This window comes from Chrysemys picta, chromosome 3, assembly GCF_011386835.1.
Source record: "Chrysemys picta bellii isolate R12L10 chromosome 3, ASM1138683v2, whole genome shotgun sequence".
NCBI lineage: Eukaryota > Metazoa > Chordata > Testudines > Emydidae > Chrysemys > Chrysemys picta.
In genome coordinates this window covers 16,709,554-16,735,118 of record NC_088793.1, presented here as the reverse complement: position 1 = coordinate 16,735,118, position 25,565 = coordinate 16,709,554, and the positions used below count along the sequence as shown (strand labels likewise).

Sequence of the window (25,565 nt, the reverse complement as noted above, 5' to 3'; positions counted from 1 at the left end):
CTAATAAATTTGTTAGTCTCTAAGGTGCCACAAGTACTCCTGTTCTTTTAGCAGATCTCAGTTTTTACAAAACTTTTCATTACTTTGTAACTAAAATCCATTTAGTTTTGATTACTCTGATTTAAATGCACTATTCAATATTCATTTTATTTTCTACCTCCACAATTTTAAATTCCCCTAAGAGTCAAATCATCCCACATCTCTGTCAAATTTAATCTGAATGTTGAAAAGTAATTTGGACAAATATATAGGCTCACCTAAAGCCCAACCAAGAAATGAAATCCCAGAGATAATTTTCCATCAGCTGTCACTGACTATTTAAATCATTTTGTTCATTTCACAGAATCAATATGCCATGCTCATAAAGGTCAACAAGAAAATGTCAATATGCATTATTCATCCACATTTATTGCAATACACCCATATCAAATAACTACTGGAAAATTAGCAAAATGGAGGAAGAGGGAAGCAAAATTGTTTCAGACTCTGTTTTAGAAATTCAGGTTTCTTTGACAATTACTGTGACTGATATTTGCATCGTACTGGCCCATATTTATAACACGTTTTATTTCAATGGGTTCCAAACTGTTTAGAATCTAATCTGCTGCTTCTGCCAGTGTCAGGGGCTGGCATCTTCCTTCTCCCCCTCTGCCCATCTCTGCAGGGGTGATCCTTTCCCTGCTGCTCCTGGGAGAGGAGGTAGCTGGGTTCTCTAATTGCTCAAGGGTTCCCTCCATAACCTCTCAAAAGGCAGGGGACCCACACGTGAGGTTTGTTAACCAAAAGTAAGGCTCTATGGCGATATGTTTACTAGTGGTACATTCATCTATTAGATGTATCATTCCAAAATATTCTTCTGCACAGGCATTAAATAGTGCCATAGATTAATAAGAGATCGATAATCAACCTACTTTCCAGTAAACATTTGTCCACATTCCATACAAGTCAGTGCAGTTCTGTTCAACAGCACAGTGCTTAAGGACAAGAATACTGTAGGTCATAACAGAGATACAGAGAACTAATTGGGGAATTATTATGATGATGACATTAACTCCTGTGAGGGCCAATATTACCTTCCAGTGATGTCTCCAACTCCAAGAGTGGTGATGACACGTTCCAGAGGGTGTTGGGACAAGCTCTCCTCTTTTGAAAGGAGATCTGTTGCACATGTGGTTGTTGCAGATGAAGTAGTGGTAGAATCAGATGAAGATGGAAGGCTAAAGATCTGCTCTAAGGATGTGGATAGGCAATTACGTTTGGTTTGCTCATTTTTGACCCATCCACATTATTAAGGGGCATTTTCATTTTGCTGTTTTTTTGGCACTGTGACTGCATTACAAACCTCCAGGAGCACATGCAGAGGACAAAAGGGAGACAGTCAAAGACCAAAACTCAGTTTGAAATAGCAACTAAGGGTATGTCTACACTGCAATGAAAGACTTGCAGCATGGCCGCGACTGGCCTGGCTCATGAGACTCGGGCTGCTGGGCTATAATATTGCAGTGTAAACATTTGCGCTTGGGCTGAAACCTGGGCTTTGAGACCCCATGAGGAGGGAGTGTTTTAGAGCCTGGGCTTCAGCCCAAGCCTGAATGTGTGCACGCCTATTTTTAGTCAGCTGACTCAGGCTCTGAGACTCAGTGTGGTGGGTTTTTAATTGCAGTGTAAACATAGCCTAAACCATTGTTAAGCTGGCTTAGATGATAATGGTGACTGTGTCTCAGGACTACAGAAGATGCTTTACTACTTGAGACTAAGACAGAAAGTGCTTTTGACTAAAGTAGATACAAGTTTTCTACATTAGTCAGAAATGTTTTCACACCAATTTGTGGTGCAGGGAAGGAGGAAAAAACAGAGCGTGATAAGATTTTTTTTCTCTATCCCTTTTCACATCTCAGACATTTTCAGGCTCTCTGACCTGTAAAACAGCAGAGCAGTACATCAAAGAAACCTATTCATAGTCTGAAACTGATAAGAGCTTGAGCCGTAAACAGAATCTGTGTGAACAGCAACATTTTAGGGGAAATTTTATTCCCAATACTGTTCTTGAAAATAAATTAAACATACTTTTAAGAGACTGAAAAAGTATTTGTATTTGGCTACCACCACCAAACCACAACCAAGGGTAATGCCCATCTGGACCTCTGAAACACACCTTCATGGTCAAGGATATTATCCTGCATTAAAAAAAATGTATCCTATTTAAAAGCTGAAAGGGTGTGTCGATCTGTGACATATTAAATACGGCAACCTACGTATCCAAGAATTATTGGAAAAGTTGAAAGAAATAAAGGGAAACAGTCAACTTTTAACATCGGTTACGTTTTCCAACTTTTCTTACCCTACCTTGCGCGTGCTGCTTCCACTGCCAGTGCCAATAGGTTGCCTTGACCTGTGGCAGCACATTCTGTTAGAGCAGCGAGACACTGCTGGGCTGCTGCTTCATCTCTGCTAGCTTTTACCTTAGATGAAAGAGAGAAAAATACTCCGTTTAAGTAAGCAACTATAAGGCAATCAGGAATTCCAATGTCCACGCAGTGTGCAGAGGCGGTCAAAAAAGCAAACAGGATGTTAGGAATCATTAAAAAGGGGATAGAGAATAAGACTGAGAATATATTATTGCCCTTATATAAATCCATGGTACGCCCTCATCTCGAATATTGTGTACAGATGTGGTCTCCTAATCTCAAAAAAGATATACTGGCACTAGAAAAGGTTCAGAAAAGGGCAACTAAAATGATGAAGGGTTTGGAACGGGTCCCATATGAGGAGAGATTAAAGAGGCTAGGACTCTTCAGCTTGGAAAAGAGGAGACTGAGGGGGGGATATGATAGAGGTATATAAAATCATGAGTGATGTGGAGAAAGTGGATAAGGAAAAGTTATTTACTTATTCCCATAATACAAGAACTAGGGATCATCAAATGAAATTAATAGGCAGCAGGTTTAAAACAAATAAAAGGAAGTTCTTCTTCACGCAGCGCACAGTCAACTTGTGGAACTCCTTACCTGAGGAGGTTGTGAAGGCTCGGACTATAACAGAGTTTAAAAGAGAACTGGATGAATTCATGGTGGTTAAGTCCATTAATGGCTATTAGCCAGGATGGGTAAGGAATGGTGTCCCTAGCCTCTGTCTGTCAGAGGGTGGAGATGGATGGCAGGAGAGAGATCACTTGATCATAGCCTGTTAGGTTCACTCCCTCTGGGGCACCTGGCATTGGCCACTGTCGGTAGACAGGATACAGGGCTAGATGGACCTTTGGTCTGACCCGGTACGGCCTTTCTTATGTTCTAATATGAGCCTGGTAAGGTTCCCTGGTCGAAGATGCCTGTATTGGAATCAAATAAGAATACAGCTATCATCACTATGTTAAAGATCAGTATGTTGAAGGTCGCAAGACCAATATTTGGAAACGTCTCCTGGTTCTGAAAGTATTTATTCATACAAGTAAGCCAACTCAGTAACTTTGCAACAGTATTCTTCATGTGATTTTAAATATACTGTACTATAAAGCAACTAGAGAATGAGGCTTTTAGTGTTGTCATCTGAAAGCGGGGATCCCAAGATGATGCAAAGCAATGATTCCTAGTTCTAATGTTAGGGAGAGATACCACAGTAATGATGGAATGCAAGTAGGTGGAAGGCAACATGGTAAGAACAACATCTCTCTCTGACTCAGGTATTTCCAAGGTGTTATCACTTTTGTATTTAGGCACTGACAATATGGTTTAAAACCACCCAATATCTTCCTAATTATCTCAGCTAGAAATGAATGCTTTGCACTGTATTATAGCTTGACACTCCAGTTTTCACATGCATGTTCTATATCACAACATTTGCTTCTGATCCCAGCATTCCATGAAATATTGGATCCTACATCAACAAAAGCGTAACAATATTTCTGGAACTATTCCAGGCATGAATACAATAGATAAATCTCAGAGTAGCGTAATTTTCAACCCCTGCTAGGTGCTGTGACATGAAAACTTGCAAGAGAAACAATAATACACTCACTTTTGAGTACTCCCTTATTATGCAATAACATTAAAGGTTACCCAGCACAAATCAACAGAAGCCAGATATTTCAAAGAGGGGGGTGACATATCATTAATTATGCTTTCCACCTGCCCTTCCTCTCCTTGCCACTATACCACTTTGAGGCTATGTTAAGCTTAGTTTTACTTTTTCTGGATTTTTCTCCTGTTGGTGTCATAGATTTACTGTTTATAATTTATTTTGTAATGTGTAAGTATTAAACAAATTCTGTTAAGGCAAAAGATTTTCATAATCAGGTACATCGAGCTAGGCTCCTAAGTACATATGTAGGCACATATAAATATAGACAAAGGGAGCCTGCCTGGTTTCTCAGCATTTCTGAAAAATCTGGTTACATCTGTAGATGTCTCTCTGCGGACTTCAGAGCCTAACATTAGGCACTTACTTAAGAAAATCTTGGCCTAAATATTTAGAGTCACATTTTTAGGGGGATCTCCTTAGAAGCGCTTGCAAAAGTTTTCCATGGGCAGAACCTTTGTCTGACTGCAATGTGAATAAGTGTGTGTGTGTGTGTGTGTGTGTGTGTGTGTGTGTGTGTGTGTGTGTGTAAACTTATGCTCTACTAGATAAGATGGATACAAAGGAAGCCTAATGAAAAAATTACTCTAAATGTCTAAAGAAAAAAACAAAAAAAGGAACAGAAAGTTAAAATTATTAAAACAAAGTTAAGGCTGGCGCACTTTGAAAATGTTCCACAAATAAGAGTAAGAAACAAAATTAAGAAAGCATCATTACCTTTAGAATAATTTGCTGAATAGCCCAAAAAGTGAGGGCGAGAAAAATATTCAGAAATAGGAATCTTTCCTCTGACTTCCATGGGCTTTGGATCAGGCCCCATGTTATTTATTTTAAATTTATTTCACTTGGTCTTTTCATTCTCATGAAGTCCAGCACACCTGAGCTTCTGCCCCAGCATTTACTGTCTTATCTATCACAGAATTCAATTAGAGGTGGAAGTCCACTTAATGGGGGAAAGGTAGCAGAGGTGTGACATTTTTAGCATATCTAAGCAAAGATTTTAATTCCTTTTTGTGCACTAGAAAGAATGTAAAGTAAGGATTTTTTTAAAAAGTTATCAAAAGAAAGAAGCATATTCTACACATTATATCATAGACTAAAAACCTGCATATGGGCACAGCCACACAGTCCCAATGATCTATGAACCAAATGCTATAGAAATACAAAAATATCTCATTTCAATAAACTCCTTGTATACATAGGAACATTAATACCAGTCTTGATGAGTATCCACAACAGCCATTAGGTGCTTCAAGAAAGCAAAACTGAAACATAACATGAGGACGGAATACAAGCAAACAATGCCTGGAGCTGTTGCATTAATTACACTGGTCTACAATTTTTGAGAAGTCGTCTGCTTCAGAGATCAAAATACATAATAAATAGCACATTTTATGTGCTGAATTCAAATATGACAATTAAAACAACTGATTGGCTACTGTTTCTAAGATATTTAAGTTTTTACATTTTATGTCTATGTATATTGTGTAGATAGTAGAGTTTTAATCATAAATTGTAAACCTAGGTCTTTTCATGTGTTTACGGTTGCTTTACATGATAATATGTCATCTGTCCTGTTTATGTAACACTTTAAAAATCAGCAACAGGGTTATATAAATAACATTTATTATGAAACAAAAGGCAAAAACTATTATGTATATAGTTTAGTCCTATTCAGTGTCTACTCAGCGCTTCTTGGCTTGTCTCTTGTATTCATTAAATGGAGCATCTCTTGTCACTGTCCAGCAATAGTCTGCAAGCATTGATGGGCTCCATTTGCCCTGATAGCGTGTCTCCATTGTTGCAATGTCTTGGTGAAATCGCTCACCGTGCTTGTCGCTCACTGCTCCGCAGTTCAGTGGAAAAAAATCTAGATGAGAGTGCAAAAAATGTATCTTTAGTAACATGTTGCAACCAAGGCTTTTGTATACCTTGAGGAGGTTTTCCACCAACAACCTGTAGTTGTCTGCCTTGTTGTTTCCGAGGAAATTTATTGCCACTCACTGGAAGGCTTTCCATGCCTTCTTTTCCTTGCCACGCAGTGCATGGTCAAATGCATCATCTCGAAGAAATTCACGAATCGGAGGACCAACAGAGACACCTTCCTTTATCTTAGCTTGACTTAACCTTGGAAATTTTCCACGGAGGTCCTTGAAAGCTGCTTGTGTTTTGTCAATGGCCTTGACAAAGTTCTTCATCAGACCCAGCTTGATGTATAAGGGTGGTAACAAAATCTTCCTTGATTCAACAAGTGGTGGATGCCGAACACTTTTCCTCCCAGGCTCCAATGACTGTCGGAGTGGCCAATCTTTCTTGATGTAGTGGGAATCTCTTGCACGACTATCCCATTTGCAGAGAAAACAGCAGTACTTTGTGTATCCAGTCTGCAGACCGAGCAAGAGAGCAACAACCTTCAAATCGCCACAAAGCTGCCACTGATGTTGGTCATAGTTTATGCACCTCAAAAGTTGTTTCATGTTGTCATAGGTTTCCTTCATATGGACTGCATGACCAACTGGAATTGATGGCAAAACATTGCCATTATGCAGTAAAACAGCTTTAAGACTCGTCTTCGATGAATCAATGAACAGTCTCCACTCATCTAGATCGTGAATGATGTTGAGGGCTGCCATAACACCATCGATGTTGTTGCAGGCTACAAGATCACCTTCCATGAAGAAGAATGGGACAAGGTCCTTTTGACGGTCATGGAACATGGAAACCCTAACATCACCTGCCAGGAGATTCCACTGCTGTAGTCTGGAGCCCAACGGCTCTGCCTTACTCTTGGGTAGTTCCAAATCCCTGACAAGGTCATTCAGTTCACCTTGTGTTATGAGGTGTGGTTCAGAGGAGGAGGATAGGAGAAAATGTGGGTCCTGTGACATTGATGGTTCAGGACCAGAAGTTTCATCCTCTTCCTCGTCTGACTCAAGTGAGAATGATTCTGGTGCATCAGGAAGCGGCAGTCCTTCTCCGTGGGGTACTGGGCGTATAGCTGATGGAATGTTTGGATAATGCACAGTCCACTTTTTCTTCTTTGACACACCTTTCCCAACTGGAGGCACCATGCAGAAGTAACAATTGCTGGTATGATCTGTTGGCTCTCTCCAAATCATTGGCACTGCAAAAGGCATAGATTTCCTTTTCCTGTTCAACCACTGGCGAAGATTTGTTGCACAAGTGTTGCAGCATATGTGTGGGGCCCACCTCTTGTCCTGATCTCCAATTTTGCAGCCAAAATAAAGGTGATAGGCTTTCTTAACCATAGTGGTTATACTGCGCTTTTGTGATGCAAAAGTCACTTCACCACAAACACAGCAGAAGTTATCTGCACTGTTCACACAAGTACGAGGCATCTTTACTCACTTTGGTTAAACAGAAATGTGTCCCTTTGCAAAATCAAACACTGACAAATAAGAGAGCACAACACTGTATGATTTCTAGAGCTGATATAGGGCAATTTGTTCAGAGTGATGTAAGCTTTGTTATGATTGCATCATCCATGACTTCTAGGAATAACATGATGCAATTCATATCATGTATGATGCAATACCAGCTTCAGATTGCATCATTCATTGTTTTGCCTAAAAAGCAAGTACTGTCCAAACCCAGTCATAGATTTATTTATAGATCCAGTCAAAGATGTATTTTAGTCATTTCTGGTTTAAATTGAGATCCCTTCCCTTTATAACTCACTTATCCTCTGCCATTCCCAAGTCAAGGGTCGTATATACTGACCCAATAGCATATCTTGAAAACTAGAGCCAATCAACAATTTTAAGCATCATTTTCGGTCTCAGTGACCCAGAATTAGTAAAGGTTGACTACATTTATTTCAGAAGCATTTTGGCTGTAGAGCAGTGTAATGGATCTGGACAAACATAACCTGCCTGCACTATTTATAGGTTTTCCCACAATTCAGCCTCAATGCACTTCACTAGAGGCCTGCAAAACATCTACTCCTTGGTGCAGAGACCACTAATTATACCAAACTGAATTTTTTCTTTTGTCATCTTGACGAATATCCAGCAGAGATCATGATCAGACCAAACTCATTTTTCTGTGTCTGAGGGAGAATTTGAACCCAAGCATCCAATGGTAAAAGGCTCAAAAATCCATTACTGTACATTGTTTCCTTCTTATTGGAAAGAGCCATGGTTTAATTTAAATGCAGTTTAATTTTTGTTTAATCTAACTACATGAGGAGAATAACGATAAGCAAAATGCAAAGAATCTAGATTTCAGGAATCCGCCTCAGAGGAGAAACTGAAGTGCTACAGACAGTGTGTCTCTAAATTGCTGAATTCAAGAACAGTTTTGGCGCTCTTAAAATCATTTTTTTTTTGGCAAATAGAAAACTCATGAAGAAAATTTCATGCAGAACTACTTAACATACACAAGAATTTGCATTTTCAAAAAAGTACCGCCTACCTTTTCAAGCTTCTCAATCTGCTTGGTTCGGACTGAACTGTTATCAATAGCCAAAACTTCAACAGTCTCTTCTTTTTCTAACTGGTACTTGTTTACTCCAACAATTACTTCAGAACCTGTTGATTTCCCACACAAAGATCAAGAATTTAGACTATATATTCAAAACTGCAGCGCTTTTGGAAAGGTTACAGTATTTTATATAGCTAGGTAAGTGATTGATGTTTTAAATGCAATACTATGTTTTTTAGGCAGTCCTACCATCCAAAGCATTTAAAACTTCTCTCTCAAGAAAGGATTTAAGTTTACACTTGTCAGATTTTATTATGAAGATATGATCAAATCTAAGAATATTTGACTTTGTGGTTTTTATGCTGAAAAGTGACATGTAAAAATGGTATGTTCTTTCTCCTTAAATCTACGTGCAGTCAGAATCATATCTACTTACTTTACTAACTATTTTTAATGACAGGGGATCATATGTAAGACATGGGAGGTAACTGTTCCACTCTACTTAACACTGGTGAGGCCCTAGCTGGAGTACAGGGTCCAGTTTTGAGCACCACAATTTAAAAAAGGTGAGAACAAATTGGAGAGAGTCCAACAACAAAATGGAGAGCAAAAAATGAGGAGGAAAGTTTGAAAGAACTGGGCATGTTTAGTCTAAAAAAAGAGAAGATTGAAGGGGAACCTGGTAACAGTCTTCAGAGGTAAAGGTTGTTGTAAAGAGAATGGTAATCAATTTTTCTCCAAGTCCATTGAGGTAGGACAAGAAGTAATCTTAGTTTGCAGCAAGATTTAGGATTTAGCTATTAGGAAAATCTTTCCAACTATAAAGGACACTTAAGCACTGAGCAGTTTAGCTGGGTTTGTGGAGATACTGGAGGTGTTTAAGAACAGATCAGATCAGGGGTGGGCAAACTACGGCCCGCGAGCAGTTTTAAGCCAGCCTGCGAGCTGCACCCCGCTCTGGTGCTCCAGCCGGGGCCGCACCAGGCAGCTCGGCCCCGCTCTGGCACTCCGGCCAGGGCACTGGGTCGGGGCCGCACCACACAGCTCGGCCCTGTTCTGGCGCTCTGCCCAGGGTGCTGGGTCAGGGCTGCATCACGCGGTTTGGCCCCACTCTGCCGCTCCTGCCAGGGCGCAGGGTTGGGACCTGCCCCGTTCTGGTGCTCCAGCAGAGGTGCAGGGTTGGGGACTGCACCACACTCTGCTCCGCCCCGCTCCTACATGCGCCAATGGGAGCTGTAGGGGCGGTGCCTGCAGATGGGGCAGCGAGCAGAGCTGCCTGGCCACGCCTCCGCATAGGAACCAGAAAAGGGACATGCCACTGCTTCCCTCCTGCACCCCAAACCTCTCATCCCCAGCCCCACCCCAGAGCCCGCACCACTAGCCGGAACCTGCACCCCTTCCCGCACCCATGCTCCAGCCCTGATCCCCCTCCCGCCCTACGAACCCCTCGGTCCCAGCCCAGAGCACCCTCCTACACCCCAAACTCCTCATCCCCAGCCCCACCCCAACCCCAATTTTTTAAGCATTCATGGCCCGCCATACAATTTCTATTCCCCGATGTGGATGTTTGCCCACCGCAGGGTTAGACAAACATTTGTCTGTTGGAGATGGTCTTAGTCTATTTAAACCTGCCTCAGTATGGGGAAATGCACTAGATGACCTCTTGAGGTCCCTTCCAGAACTACATTTCTATGATTCTATTAATTCAGATTAGTATTCGCAAGAAATGTGTGGCAATGCAAGGTCACAAGTTCACCACATCCTTCGCATGATGTTGCCAACTTCTATATCAGGGGTGGTCAAACTTACTGACCCTCTGAGCCGCATAGGACAGTCTTCAGAAGTTCGAGAGCTGAGGCACCCCCCTCCCCCCGCTCCAGTCTGGTAGGTGGAATGGGGGAGGGGGGGAGGAGGAGCTATGCGAGCCACACTTTAATGGTAAAAGAGCCACATGTGGCTTTCGAGCCATTTTGGCCACCCCTGTTCTATATACATCTTAAATTACTACTGAGTAGAAATTCTCAAATTGTAGCCCACAGTGCATGTGAACACTTTCTGGGGGTCCATAAGATCATAGAATCATAGAATATCAGGGTTGGAAGGGACCTCAGGAGGTCATCTAGTCCAATCCCCTGCTCAAAGCAGGACCAATCCCCAACTAAATCATCCCAGCCAGGGCTTTGTCCAGACTGACCTTAAAAATCTCTATGGAAGGATGCTAGATTTTGCCTGCAAAAGTTGTTCACTTATGAAGACTTTGATCAATTTTAGTACATAGACACACATGATTTTTCAAAATTGGAAAAAAGGATGGGGGGACTGGATGGCTAAGTATGATGGGTGTGGAAACTTTCATCTCTAAATCAGAGTCCTAGTCCTTGACAATAATATGCATAACCTTTAACTCTCAGTTTCCTCAAAAACTACAATGTATGACCAAACATTCTATAAGAACATTAAATTAAACGTTCTATTTTTAGCTGACTAGAGTTTTATAACAGGTTGTGTTTCCAAAGTCTACTAACATTAACTGCCTCACATTAACTAAAGGAATATAACCACCATTTAAAAAATAAATTCACCTTGGGAGGGGAAAAAAAAAAATAAAGACACAGAACCCCTGTTTGTGGTCCTTACTACTCTGAAGTAACTCTAAAGAGCTCCTTTAAATGTATTTTCCAAATAAAAGAGATCATATAATAAAGCTCCTTTATTTGGTGGTTTCTGTACCTTTTCTTTTTTTTATATATTTGAAATGAGATTAAGAGGTTAGACATACACCAAAGGGCTGGATCTTCTCCAATCCAAGTCAATGGGAGCTTGGTCATTATTATAAGAGAACAAAAGTTGCTTACGGCTCAGACAGAAATTTTGCCACACATTCATTAATGACATCTGCTGGTGGTTATATTTTTACATCAATAGCTATGCTTTGAAGATACACTATTACAGAACTCAGGCAAGTTCATTGCTAATCATTGTAGGATATTCCTTCACCATGTAGTCTAAAGTTTTGTCTAACCTAGTTTTAAATATGTCAAGTAATTTGGCTTGCTGTGGGAGACTATTTCACAGACTAATAGACCCTTCTCAGGAAGTTTTCACTGATATTTAACCCAAAAATTCTCATTTTATTAATTTAATTCCTTTATGCCAGTCTAAGAAGTGAAAATTAATTAAAACCCTGTTTAAAGCTCAGATCTCCAAATAAAAACATAACATTTTAAAACAGTGTACCTCCAAAGTTAAGTTCTCTCTCTCCCCCACTTCCTGCCCTTACCAGAATCAATCCTGGCTTGTCTTCGGGCAGCACATTCTTCAATCCGGAGTTTGGGAATTCCCTCAGCTACAGCTTTGGCCATTCCACCCATTTCTTCAATCTCATTAATAAGCTAAGAAAGATAACAAGAACAAATTAAGAGAATGGTTAGTAGCAAGGTTCATGAAACCCACTTTTTACAATCAGTATAATCTAAATCCTTATTAGAACAATTACCTAAAAGTCTCATGCTTTACATTAAAAACCTATTTTCTATCTACCTATATTTGCATAATTTAGCTTTCTTACTTTACACACAGAAAGAAAAAACAGTGTATTGATGCATGGTCTTTTACAAAGCCAATAAGAAACAGGTTTCCTGCTCCTTCACCTCCGCGCTTGCACAGTATACAATCTGAGTCCCACATCCGGCAACTAACTCCTCTTGGGCAGCCATCTGGACCCATGCAGAGTCACACTGACTTTAATGGGGCTCTGTACAGAGTCCCATGATCCACTCATGTGGAGACAGTTGCAGAATTAAGGCCTAAAGCCTCAAACTTGCAAATGGTTATAAATGTAACTTTATTCAGGTAAGTAGTCCCAATGACATCAGTAGAATTACTTATGCAAGTAAAGCAACTCATGTCCATGCTAGGATGATGGTTATCTGTATCACGTTATCTTCAAGTCCTGCTCTGCTATTGCTGCTGGCTGTGCCCTGCGGCTCCTCTCCCCACAGCCACTCCGTAAACCTCCCACCTGTTACACACAGGGTGTTTAAGATGCTCTTCCACAACACCCCCCCGAGGTCTTTTGGCAGGAAGTGTGTGCGGAGGGGAAGAGATGCTGTAACCACAAACAGTTCTAATCCTTACAGTCTCAGGTAGATTGCTGTAATCTATAGACTGCAGCATCTTAGTTGAGATTGTAGAAGCTTAGGTGTGCACATGGGTGGACCATCTCACCTCCATTTCCAATTGAGTTTCCCTGGGAGATGTAAGCACCCAACCAGGATCCTATTAGAGGGCACCAAGAATCAGAAGTCTCCAGACTTAACAGGTCTGGTTCATTTGTCCAGCGTGGAAATATTTTCCTTTAGAATGTGTTTAATTCCAAATATGTACTGTATTCTCCTAGGCCTTAACCTAGCAAAATCCTGTATTAGCAGGCATGTGATAAGCAAGACACGAGAAGTAATTCTTCTGCTCTACTCCATGCTGATTAGGCCTCAACTGGAGTATTCTGTCCAGTTCTGGGCACCACATTCCAGGAAAGATGTGGACAAATTAGAGAAAGTCCAGAGAAGACTGACAAAAATGATTAAAGGTCTAGAAAACATGACCCATGAGGGAAGATTGAAAAAATTGGGTTTGTTTAGTCTGGAAAAGAGAAGTCTAAGAGGGGACGAGATAGCAGTTTTCAAGTACATAAAAGATTGTTACAAGGAGGAGGGAGAAGAATTGTTCTACTTAACCTCTGAGGATAGGACAAGAAGCAATGGGCTTAAATTGCAGCAAGGGAGGTTTAGGTTGGACATCAGGAAAAACTTCCTGTCAGGGTGGTTAATCACTGGAATAAATTGCCTAGGCAGGTTGTGGAATCACCATCATTGGAGATTTTTAAGAGCAGGTTAGACAAACACCTGTCAGGAATGACCTAGATAATACGTAGCCCCACCATGAGTGCAGGGGATTGGACTACATGATCTTTCGAAGTCCCTTACAGTCATATGATTCTATGAAACCACTTAAATACATCTGTAACTTTAGACAGTGAGTAGTCCTATTGACTTCAATGGGACTACTCATGTTTAAAGCTATACTCATGTGTAACGTGCTTTGCTGGATTTGGACTTTAATGGTAGGGAACTTAAAAATAAATGCAATACACATCCCTTTGAAGAATCTACTCTCATACCAAATAGCTACTTAAAAGGCATTTCTTAAAACAATCAGTGCTCCTGTAATTAAAAAACCCCACAGCACAACTGACCTTTAAAGCGGCCTCACAGACATCGTCGGTAAGGGATTCCATCAAGTAGGAACCCCCCCATGGATCTGCCACTTTAGGAATGCCAGACTCCTCCTGTATAATAATCTGGGTATTCCGAGCAATGCGAGCACTTTTCACTGTAGGCAAACCCAAGGCTTCATCAAATGAATTTGTATGTAAAGACTGAGTACCTCCAAACACTGCTGCCATTGCTTCTACTGCAGTACGGATAACATTGTTGTAGGGATCCTAAAAAGCAAAAGGAAATCTCTGAAGCATGAAGTGGCTGCCATGTAACTGAGATGGTTATTTCATCCTCAAACAAATGCATTGAAAAAAAGTGTTAGGTTTTTGGTATAATTGGATCATAAAAATTTATATCATACAAAAACCAGCCAAGTTAGAAAAAGAAAAGAGCAGTAATATGAATGCAACCAAGTTGATGCATATAAGGAACCTTTTACTGAAAGATGAAGATGAGGAGCCACAAACAAACATAGCCAAATTATAAAGGTATCGGCCATTTAACTGACCAAGTAAATAAAAAAATCCTTCTAATCCCTCGTGGCATCTCATTATGTCTGATCATTTGTATGACAAACCTGTTTCTGATTTCACATTTCTAGGTGGATTCACTGTTTGCACTTATATAGCAGCTTTTATCAGAGGGCCTAAAAAAAGCCACTGCTTTAAGTCAAAAACAACAAGGAGTCTGGTGGCACCTTAAAGACTAACAGATTTATTTGGGCATAAGCTTTCGTGGGTAAAAACCTCACTTCTTCAAGTGAGGTTTTTACCCACGAAAGCTTATGCCCAAATAAATCTGTTAGTCTTTAAGGTGCCATCGGACTCCTTGTTGTTTTTGTAGATACAGACTAATACGGCGACCCCCGGATGCTTTAAGTCAGTTAATAAAGCCTCTCTATTATACTTATTTTACAGAAAAATAAATGATTTGTCCAAGGTCATACACCAAGAGTTGGAAAAAGAATCTAAGGAATTCCAACCCCCTCCACCCCAGTTCTTTGCTCTACACACTACCCCTTATTGTTTTCTTTGACTGCTCTTGAACCTGTTGAAAGTTTTTAATCTAAATATCACTTTTTCAGTTTGTTTAGAGCAATAATTTAGATGGAGAATACATTTATGCATATCACAAAAAAGGCTAGGTTACTTTTTCATTTAGAAAAGTGCCAGCAACAGGATTTTGAAAAGATTGTGTTGAATTAGTTGCCATAGAATGCTCATATTAGTACGATGAATGCAAATAAAAATTAACATTATATAAATACTATAGAATTAATAAAAATAACATTTTTCAGTTCATAGTTTATCAAGCTCCACATATAGAACTCATTTAAAAATCAGGCACAGATAATACACATACTGAGGTTCTACTTCTCCACAGATAATACACATACTGAGGTTATCTGAGGGTCTGGTAGAGTGATTAGATTTAGACAAAACTACAAAAAATGAATTCCAATTTTGTACAGAAGGATTTTCCTCTCTTTAGCACATGAGACTGAAAAGACTAAACAAACAATTAAGGGAAGATGCCAAGATGGAAAGCAAACAGGAAAGCCCAGAAAAAAAAAAGTACACGTTAGGGGTGAAATTAGGATTAATTTATTTGCTCATTAGGGCACTTCTTTCACACATTATCTGTCCCAGGAGGAAGTCTGTACATTTCTCTTACATAACAAATGTGAAACATACATGGCCATATTCTGGGCAGCTGAACTTCTCTTCAGGCTCATTCATACAAGAAAGTTTAAGTAGTTAAAAAAAATTTATATAGTTAAACCAGTGCAAAAAGTGCATGAATTACTTATTTTGGTTTAGCTCAAGGCAACTGGGAACAGGTTTAACTATATAGGTTTAAAAACCAATCTAGTATATACCGGTGCAAGTTTTGTTAAGACAAAGCCCTTATATTCTGCCCATTCACAAACATGGACATTACTGGGCAGAACAGGCTGTGGGAAGAGTTTGTTAATCTGCATTCTAGTAACACTTGGCCAATGTTCAAACAATAGCTTCTATTCTATCTAACCAGTAGGGTACATCAGTCACCATCGTATGCAGTTGTCGCTAGTTTAACCTGTAACTGGAGTTGATTTAAGTTCTGAATTTATTTGAGGTGTCTCCACCATACTAGCTGAATCAGCATATTTTGTTGAGACTGACCCTTAAATTTCTGATATGCAAAGTATGGATATGATTATGTCAGATGCAAAACATTTCCAGATGAAAGAAATCCAGATTTTTAAATGAGAAATGTTTTATTCTGATCTCTTAACGTAGTCACAAAGGCATCCTGGGCAGCATGTAAATGAGGAAATCATATAGCCACAAAGCTATTAGATCTGCTAATCTGCTTGTCTCAATAAAGCATCAGACAGGTAGGCATACAGTAAAAGCTGTGTTATCCAGACCTGTACCAACCGGAAAGCTCTATAAACCGGCATTTCTAATCTTCATAGAAAGTTCAGTTTATAGTCCGGTTGGTGTGGGGCTGGCAGGCCCCCTATCTGGCTCCGTGTGGCTCCCTGGAAGCAGCACATCTCTGCTGCTCCTAGGTGGAGGAATGGCCACGAGGGGTTCAGAGTGCGGGAGTGGGTGCGGGGATGGGGCGTGGACTCGGAGGGAGCTTGGGTGTGGGAGGGGGTTAGGGTACAGGAGAGGGTGCGGGATGCCGGACCTGGGGGGGGGGGCACTCACCTCAGGTAGCTCCCCCAAGTGGCGGCCTGTCCCTGCTGTTCCTAGGCAGAGGCATGGCTAGACAGCTCTGTGCCCTGCCCCTGCCCTGCCCCGAGCGCTGGCTCCGCAACTCCCACTGGCCGAGAACTGCAGCCAATGGGAACTGTGAGGGCGGCAACTGTGGGTGGAGGCAGCAGGCACAGCTGCCTGCAGTGCTTCTGACTAGGAACAGCAGGGACATGTCACCGTTTCTGGGGAGCCGCCTGAGGTGAGCACCCTCTGGATCCAGCACCCCACACCTCCTCCCACACCCAAACTCCCTCCCTCTTAGTTAACTGACATTTTTCACTTACTGGCACCCCCTATTTCCCCAACATGCTGAATAAAAAAGCTTTTACTATATTAGTATGCATGAATCAGTAGAACAGATTTACTCCTAAGATCACATTTGTAGAAAATAATTTAAAATTCAAAATCCAACCTGCTCAGTAAGGGACCATCCTGAGGTCTGACAATGAGCTCTTAGAAGAAGAGATTTGGGGTCCTTGGGCTGAAACATTTTCTCTATTAATTGAGCCCAAAGCCGTCGCCCAGCTCTTAGCTTAGCTATTTCCATGTAGAAGTTCATACCAATTCCCCAGAAGAAAGACAGTCTGCAATAAGAGCACATGTCCAGGACTTTAATTGTACAGGATAATGAGCAATATAGTTCCCAGAATTCTCCATTATATCAAGGAAGAACAGCAGTCTCTAGGACCACCATCTGGTCCTAGAGACTTATTACTGTTTAATTTATCAATTTGTTCCAAAATCTCTTCTATTGACACCTCCATTTGGGACAGTTGCTCAGATTTATCACTTAAAAAGAATGGATCAGGTGTGGGAATCACCCTCGCATCCTCTGCAGTGAAGACCGATGAAAAATATTCCGTTAGCTCTTTCATAATGGCCTTGTCTTCCTTAAGCACTCCTTTAGCACCCCAATCGTCCAGTAGCCCCACTGATTATTTGGCAAGCTTGCAAAGCTTCTGATGTACACCTCTACTCCAATATAACGCGTCCCGGTATAACACGAATACTGATATAACACGGTAAAGCAATGCTCGGGGGGGGGGGGGGCGCTGCACACGTCGGTGGATCAAAGCAAGTTCGATATAATGTGATTTCACCTATAACGCGGTAAGATTTTTTGGCTCCTAAGGACAGCGTTATGTCGAGGTAGAGGTGTATTTAAAAACTGCTTTGCTATTAGTTTTTGAGACTTTTGACAGTTGCTCTTCAAATTCTTTTTTGGTCTACCTGATTATACTTTTACATTTGGCTTGGCAGAGTTTATGCTTCTTTCTAATTTCCTCAATAGGATCTGACTTCCAATTTTTAAAGGATGTCTTTAGCTCTAATCACCTCTTTTACTCTATTTAGCCATGGTGGCATTTTTTTTTTGGGTCTGTTTTTTTATTTGGGGCATACATTTAATTTGAGCCTCTATTATGGTGTTTTAAAACAATTTACATGCAGTTTGCAGGCATTTCACTCTTGGGACTATTCCATTTAATTCCACTTAACAAGCTTCCTCATTTGTGTGTAGTTCCCCTTTTTGAAGTTATTGTGGTGGTTTCTTTGGTATTTCCGTCCCCACGAGGTTGTTAAATTTAATTACATTATGTTTGCTATTACCAAGCAATTCAGTTATATTCGCCTTTTGGACCAGATCATATGCACCACTTATGACTAAATCAAGAATTGCCTCTCCCCTTGTAGGTTCCAAGAGTAGCTGCTCCAAGAAGCAGTCATTTATGGTGTCCAGAAATTTTCTCTCTGCATCCTGTCCGGAGGGGACAAGTTCCCAGTCAATATGATGATAGTTGAAATTCCCCACTATTACTGAGTTTTCTGTTTTTGTAGCCTAATCCCCTTGAGCATTTCACAGTCACTATCACCATCCTAGTCAATTGGTCGGTAATATACTCCTACTGCTATATTATTATTCAAGCATGGAATTTCTTTCCACAGAGATTCTAAGGTATAGTTTGTTTCATTTAAGATTTTTGCTATATTTGACTCTCCTCTCTCTCACATATAGTGCCACTCCCCCAACAGCACAACCTACTATGTCACTCCTACATATTTTGTACCCCAGCATTACCGTGTCCCATTGATGATAATCGTTTCACCAAGTTTCTAGTAGACCTATCAATATCATCATCAATAATTCTTCCAGCAGACTCCATGGTACACAGACTGAATTACCCCAAAGTAAACTGGATGAAATGGGGCCTGGCTGACTCACGGATTGGTAATGGGATACAAAGCTTTTTAATTATACAATATGTTGAAGAATCTAATCCACCTCCATCTATAGAGCAGAAGTTGTTTCCAATGGATAGCCTGTGTAAAATGAAATGGTGGACTCAGTGCAGGTGCCTACTAGACAAATCTCTATGCCATAAATTACCCTTACAGTCTGGTGGCTAAGGCAGGGGACTAGGAATTCACTCTGCAGGGTTCAATTCATTTCTCTATCACTTACTCATGTCACCTTCAGAAAATCACAACTGCTCTCTGCCTCAGTTTCCCCATGTGTAACAAGATAAACAGTAATCACCTACTTCACAATGTAGCACATAGACTTAATGCTTGTAAGGATTTTTAGAGAAAAGAAATTAAAAGTCTTTAAATACAATGCATTGTCATGAAAGTTTCACAAGTGTCAAGGATGCAACTGGCACAAAGACAGTTACCCTTTTGATCCTAAAAGTGCTCTCTTTGAATCAGGTTTGAGGCACTCTGACAGGGCAACGAAGGGAAGTTTACATAGTTGCCGTGTCTGTCAGTGGATGAAGGTCTTAATTTTCACGAGACACCAATATGGCAACTTTCACACAAAATGAAAACCTGTCTAAATATATAAATGTGAGGACTGGAGAAGTTACTTCACACAAAAGATACAGTGAGCTGAAATGTTGTAAGACCTGATCTTTGAGTTCATTCAGCATGCAGGGTCTCCTATCCAAAGGTTTAAGAGTCTATTCCCCAATTCAGTGAGAGTTTAACTCCCATTAGAATTAATGGAAGTTACAAGCACACATTGAATATACTACTTCTGGGCCTTTTGATTAACCTAAAGTGTTACATTAATTTAATATTGGATACCTGTCAGGGCATAGACTGGTTGGTCTACGGTGCCATCTCTATTTGTAACTTTTCATAATTTGCAGTTATGATCAGGACTTGTGATTCTGATGTCAGTCTGACAGCATCTAGGAGTGCCCCAAGGGTCGGTCCAGGGGCCAGTTTTGTTCAATATCTTCATTAATGATCTGGAGGATGGCGTGGACTGCACTCTCAACAAGTTTGCAGATGACACTAAACTGGGAGGAGTGGTAGATACGCTGGAGGGTAGGGATCGGATACAGAGGGACCTAGACATATTAGAGGATTGGGCCAAAAGAAACCTGATGAGGTTCAACAAGGACAAGTGCAGAATCCTGCACTTAGGACGGAAGAATCCCATTCACTGTTACAGACTAGGGACCGAGTGCCTAGGCAGCAGTTCTGCAGAAAAGGACCTGGGGTTACAGTGGATGAGAAGCTGGATATCAATCAACAGTGTGCCCTTGTTGCCAAGAAGGCTAACGGCATTTTGGGCTGTATAAGTAGGGGCATTGCCAGCAGATCGAGGGACATGATCATTCCCATCTATTCGACATTGGTGAGGCCTCATCTGGAGTACTGTGTCCAGTTTTGGGCCCCACACTACAAGAAGGATGTGGAAAAATTGGAAAGAGTCCAGTGGAGGGCAACAAAAATGATTAGGGGGCTGGAGCACATGACTTATGAGGAGAGGCTGAGGGAACTGGGATTGTTTAGTCTGCAGAAAAGAAGAATGAGGGGGGATGTGATAGCTGCTTTCAACTACCTGAAAGGAGGCTCCAAAGGGTATGGATCTAGACTGTTCTCAGTGGTACCAGATGACAGAACAAGGAGTAATGGTCTCAAGTGGCAGTGGGGGAGGTTTAGGTTGGATATTAGGAAAAACTTTTTCACTAGGAGGGTGGTGAAGCACTGGAATGGGTTACCTAGGGAGGTGGTGGAATCTCCTTCCTTAGAGGTTTTTAAGACCTGGTTTGACAAAGCCCTGGCTGGGATGATTTAGTTGGGAATTGGTCCTGCTTTGAGCAGGGGGTTGGACTAGATGACCTCCTGAGGTCCCTTCCAACCCTGATATTCTATGATTCGAACAAAATCCTTGGATCCAATACAAATTATTACTACTAAAGAAAACTGATAACTGAAGGCATGCCTAGGTATGTGAATTCTCTTGTGATATTAATAGAATTTTTAAGAACATTTTAAACAGTGTTTTGTTGATTGAATATAAGGAGGCATAAATAAAACTACAATATGAAAAGACACCAGAGGGCTGCCATACCTGTTGATTAAACCTAAGTGTCTGTCGTACTAGATCTCACTCCTTGCCACTGCAATCTTATGCTAGTTAAAAAGTCAGCTTGTAATATGGATATTACCTTCGTTACTAGCACAGTTTTAAATGTCAGAGTCCAAACGTGAAATTAAAACCTAGAGTTTCTATTCATTTTCCAAAAGTCAGGTAAGTACTTGTGAGCTTGTTTTACTTACCTTGGTGCGAATTCATCAATGGTAAGGCCAGCTTGGATTCCAGTTCTGCAGTACTCCAATCCATCAGCTATAGTATAAGCTAATTCCAATATGGCATCAGCTCCTGCCTCCTGCATATGGTAACCGCTGATTGAAATGGAATTAAATTTTGGCATGTGCTGTGTAAACAAAAAAGCAATAATGCAGGGAGAGCAGAATCATGTAATTGTGCTATTAGGGCTAGATTCGCAAAGAATCTTAGGCACAATGATGCTGAGTGCTCTAACCACCATACTACATTCATTCCCATTCCTGCTCTCTCTTCGGCCCTACCATTCTTTCATTATGATCCACAGTGGAACAGCTTCAACATTTGGCTAGGCACTCACCAGAAAGGCAGCAGATCCTGTTCAAATTCCTTTTCCCACTCAGGTGGAGGGGGGACTTGAACCAGGGGTCTGCCACATCCCAGGTGAGTAACCTAATGACTGAGCTAAAAATTATGAGGGAGGTCCTACTCCCCTTCACCCTGTCGCCATTTTATGTAAGCTTGTCTGTAGGGGCCTGATCTGGTAAGGGAGTTCTGAGCACACTTAGTGGATCAGGCCCCTAAGGCAAAATAGGTTGAGGAATGCCTTTGTTCTCCTACTTCATGATCGCTCTGGGGATTACAAGTCCAGCTGACCGCATGGAACAGCATCGGCAGAAACAGAAACAGGCACCTAGGGAACATTCACTGCAAAACTAAGGTTCTTCACAAGTTTAAGTGCCTACAGGGCTCAGGAACAGCTGAGCAGGGCCTTTGTGAATCCCAGCAGGGACTGATTCTGGGATTTAGGTAGCTGTAGTGGCAGGTTGGTGCCTAAGTCCTTTTATAAATCTAGCCCATAATGCTTAAAGACAACCCTATTCATTGTAAATTACGTTTCAAAAGTAAACTTGTTTCTGGCCATATCTTCTACTTAGACATTTATACGCTACTCATCACCTTCATATTCTGCTGCTTTTCCTCCTTAATGTAGCCAGTTTGTTTCTACTTTTCTGCCCCAACAGCTAATTAGTGTTTGAGCTTTAATGATCTCTCACCACGATTACTAAAACCTCATCCTCTGGTCTCCTTGATGGTCACACTGCCCCCCTTAAATCTATATAAAATGATACAGCCAAAACAGTCTTCCTCAGCCATCATTAAAACCACTCTCTTTCAATCCCTCCACTGGCTCCCCCTTGTCCTGCATTTCAAAAATCAAACTTCTCCTTGTATTCAAGACTCTGCACCACTCTGGCCCAGCCTTCCCTTGTCTCCTACCTTTGTCTTCTTCCATACTGACCTCTACGCACAAAACAGCCTCCCAATCCCTATTTGTCAAGCTGTCTCCTGTGCACCATGCACATCCTTCCTAAATCCCACTTCTTCCTTGCTGTTTACAGATAGTGATTAATATCTAAATTTTCCCCAAATGATCAATATGTATATACCCCATTGATATATGATCTTATTATTGTAATCCTTGTACTTCCCATCCTGCATTGTTTGTTACTAGCTGCCATGGCATCTTTCTCTTTGTTCTGTAAAGTGTCTTGTGCACATTTGAGCACTGCATAAATAATATAATAGAAGTGAATTAAAATAAAGAATACCTTTGATGTATACTGGAAGATGTCAGCAATGATCCTCATCGATGGTTCTGGAGGGAAAATGTATGTATTTCGGACCATGAACTCTTTGAGTATATCATTCTGGATTGTCCCAGTAAGCTTGGCTTGAGGCACCCCTTGTTCTTCCCCAGTTACGATGAATGTGGCCAAGATAGGAATTACTGCACCATTCATTGTCATGGAAACTGACATTTTTTCTAAAGGAATTCCATCAAAAAGGATCTTGGTGTCTTCCACCGTATCAATGGCAACTCCAGCCATTCCAACATCACCACGGACTCGTGGATTGTCTGAATCATAGCCACGGTGGGTTGCCAGATCAAAGGCAACTGACAATCCTTGCTGGCCAGCTAGGTTCATGAAAACAAACAGTAAAACAGGTTATTTTACGTAGTCAGGGTCTCAACTGATCCAATTTGTGGTGTCACAGGCTATCTTCAAACTTCTCTGGAGGTCTATTAATTTCTGTGGAATTTAAACTTTCATTCAAAAGTTTCTAACTCTTACTGTAGTAAAGATAATTTTGTTTTCAATGCAGCTCTGAGTCTGTGGTCAGAGAATGAAAAAATAGCTTTTAGGGTCAAATGCTGGCACCAAGTAGGGAATTAAAGGCCTGGAGCTGCCATGGTTCCACTGGGGAGCAGAAACAAGCTCTGTAGTGGTGCACCGTGTCATATGTGTTATGTAGGAGGTCAGACTAGATGATCGCAGTGGTCTCTTCCGACCGTAGAATTTATGAATGGGGAATTTAATGGTGTTACACAGGCAGTATCATGGAGCAGCCAGTATATAAACTGCCATTTGGATCCAGAATCTTACCTTCTCCACATACCAGCTGCTACCGTACTAAAACCCATGAACTGTACTGGGGCAGTGAAGTGGGCATATAACTGCTCCATGTCAAAGCACTACGTTTGGAGGAGGATTCCTTTTCCTCCTGTATTTGAACTTTGTGTAGGAGATTCAACATTAAGTTCTCAGAGAGATATGAACTGCCCCCAATTCATCTCATGGGAATGTCATCTCTGAAATATAATGATAGAAATTTGATGTAAACTTCTTTCACTGCTGATCATGTTTGCAGAAACATCTAATAATTTGGGGATTGTTGCTAGTTTGAGAGTATCATCACTCCACCACCATGCAGTGCAATTATACAGAGCTTTTCACTGAGTGTTTCCAAATAATTTAGCAAGATTAAACATTCTGGTTAGGTGGTTAAGCATTAATATACCCACAGAGTGAAGAAAACTTGTGACATGACAAGGTCACACAGCAAGCCAATGGCAGAACCAGGAATACCAAAAACCCTGACTGCAAATTCATTTGCCAACGACTAGGTCAGACTCTCACTTAAATACTTGTATAAAAATATATTTGTAGCATTCTTGCTCTGTGATAAAACTATGGTTTGAGGACATTTATACAAAAAAGCCTTTCTGAAGAACAATTTGTGAAACATAAATACTCTGTATTTGGAACTTTTTAGTTAATGGGACTTTCACTATTGTTTTGACTGGTAAAATTATACTGCCCATCCCCTCAAAAAAAATTTGGGTTGTATTACTGGCAAAAAAACAGATGGGGTGGAATGAGCCCAGGTAGCTCATTTCAGCAGTGGCTGAATTACTTCTGACATACAGACTGTTATAACAGTATATTATTTCATTGTATAGAAAAGATTTGTTAGGAAATTTAACACTTTGAAGAAATATTGGAAAACCTGCTCTCAAAAACCTGAAAATGTCATCTCTGGGAAATTGGCTTGCCTACTATGCTCCGAACTAAGCCATCAGGTATTCCTAACATGTAAATTAGGGATGTAAAAGGTTAACCGGCATTAGTCTTACCGGTTAACCAGTCTAAACCGTTAGCCCCCGGGCCGGCTGGCTGGATCGGCCCCAGCCCCACTGGCTGGATCCGTTAACCATTTAAATGAAATATTAATAATTTAAACAGTTAACTTTTAAAACGGTATTTACATCCCTAATGTAATTATATTTAAAATGCACCGTATAATATTTAAATCTAGAGTGCCAGGATGAATGAGTATTAAAAGTTTAACTAAAACTGACAAAAAAACTAGCAGGTTTTCTACAGCAAATTTGTCCCCTATAGGGCTATGTCACAAGACTAAATTGTTCCATGATATCTGCACTATCCTTGCTAGGCTGAACCTGGAATGCATCCAGGTTGCTGCCTTTATGCAGGCGGAGATAGAAAGGTAAATGTTAGCTTTACCCTTGATGTTGTCCTTGTAGAACTTGTTGCTCTCCTCCACTGTACTGAAACCGGCATATTGGCGGATAGTCCATGGCCTATAAGTATACATAGTGGGATAGGGTCCCCGAGTGAAAGGTTTCACTCCTGGCAGCTCCTCAGGAACACCTTCTGTGTCCCTTCTGGAGTACAAAGGCTTGATGGCAATTCCTTCTGGGGTGTGCCATATCAATTCCTCTGGATTCTTGCCCTTCAGCTGCTTTTTAGCCATAGCAGCCCACTCTGGATGCAGAGGTTGCCGGTGCAGGGAGCAGCACATGATCTTGGAGTGGTGTGGCCAGAGGCGCAGAAGCCCACCCTTGGCCCTCAACATGGCTTCCTGTGTGGGTCACCAACGTGAGACGAGCTGAGGAAACTGGAAGTATATAAATAAATACTTTGCATTGCCGTATTGTCTTTCATGGGAAGAGCTCGGATGGAGAAACTGAGTCATGCAGCAATTATGTGGCTTGCCTAAATTCCAACTGCAAGTCAAGGCCAGCAGTAAAGGATGGAACCCACTCCCCTGCTTTAACCATTTGCAAAGAAACAC

At 41.0% G+C, this 25,565-nt stretch overlaps 1 protein-coding gene across 1 annotated transcript in view; it reads right to left on the bottom strand.

The window, feature by feature from the left end:
* MMUT (methylmalonyl-CoA mutase) overlaps nucleotides 1-25,346 on the bottom strand; it is a 38,934-nt gene extending 13,588 nt beyond the window's left edge. The window contains exons 1-8 of the mRNA XM_065587506.1: nucleotides 24,995-25,346; nucleotides 22,736-23,103; nucleotides 21,116-21,273; nucleotides 16,956-17,127; nucleotides 13,772-14,020; nucleotides 11,798-11,909; nucleotides 8,509-8,624; nucleotides 2,347-2,462 (exon numbers count right to left, since the gene is read on the bottom strand). Of these exons, the coding sequence (XP_065443578.1) occupies nucleotides 2,347-2,462; nucleotides 8,509-8,624; nucleotides 11,798-11,909; nucleotides 13,772-14,020; nucleotides 16,956-17,127; nucleotides 21,116-21,273; nucleotides 22,736-23,103; nucleotides 24,995-25,346 (1,643 nt within the window). The remainder of the gene's footprint in view (nucleotides 1-2,346; nucleotides 2,463-8,508; nucleotides 8,625-11,797; nucleotides 11,910-13,771; nucleotides 14,021-16,955; nucleotides 17,128-21,115; nucleotides 21,274-22,735; nucleotides 23,104-24,994) is intronic.
* Nucleotides 25,347-25,565: the final 219 nt, after the last annotated feature.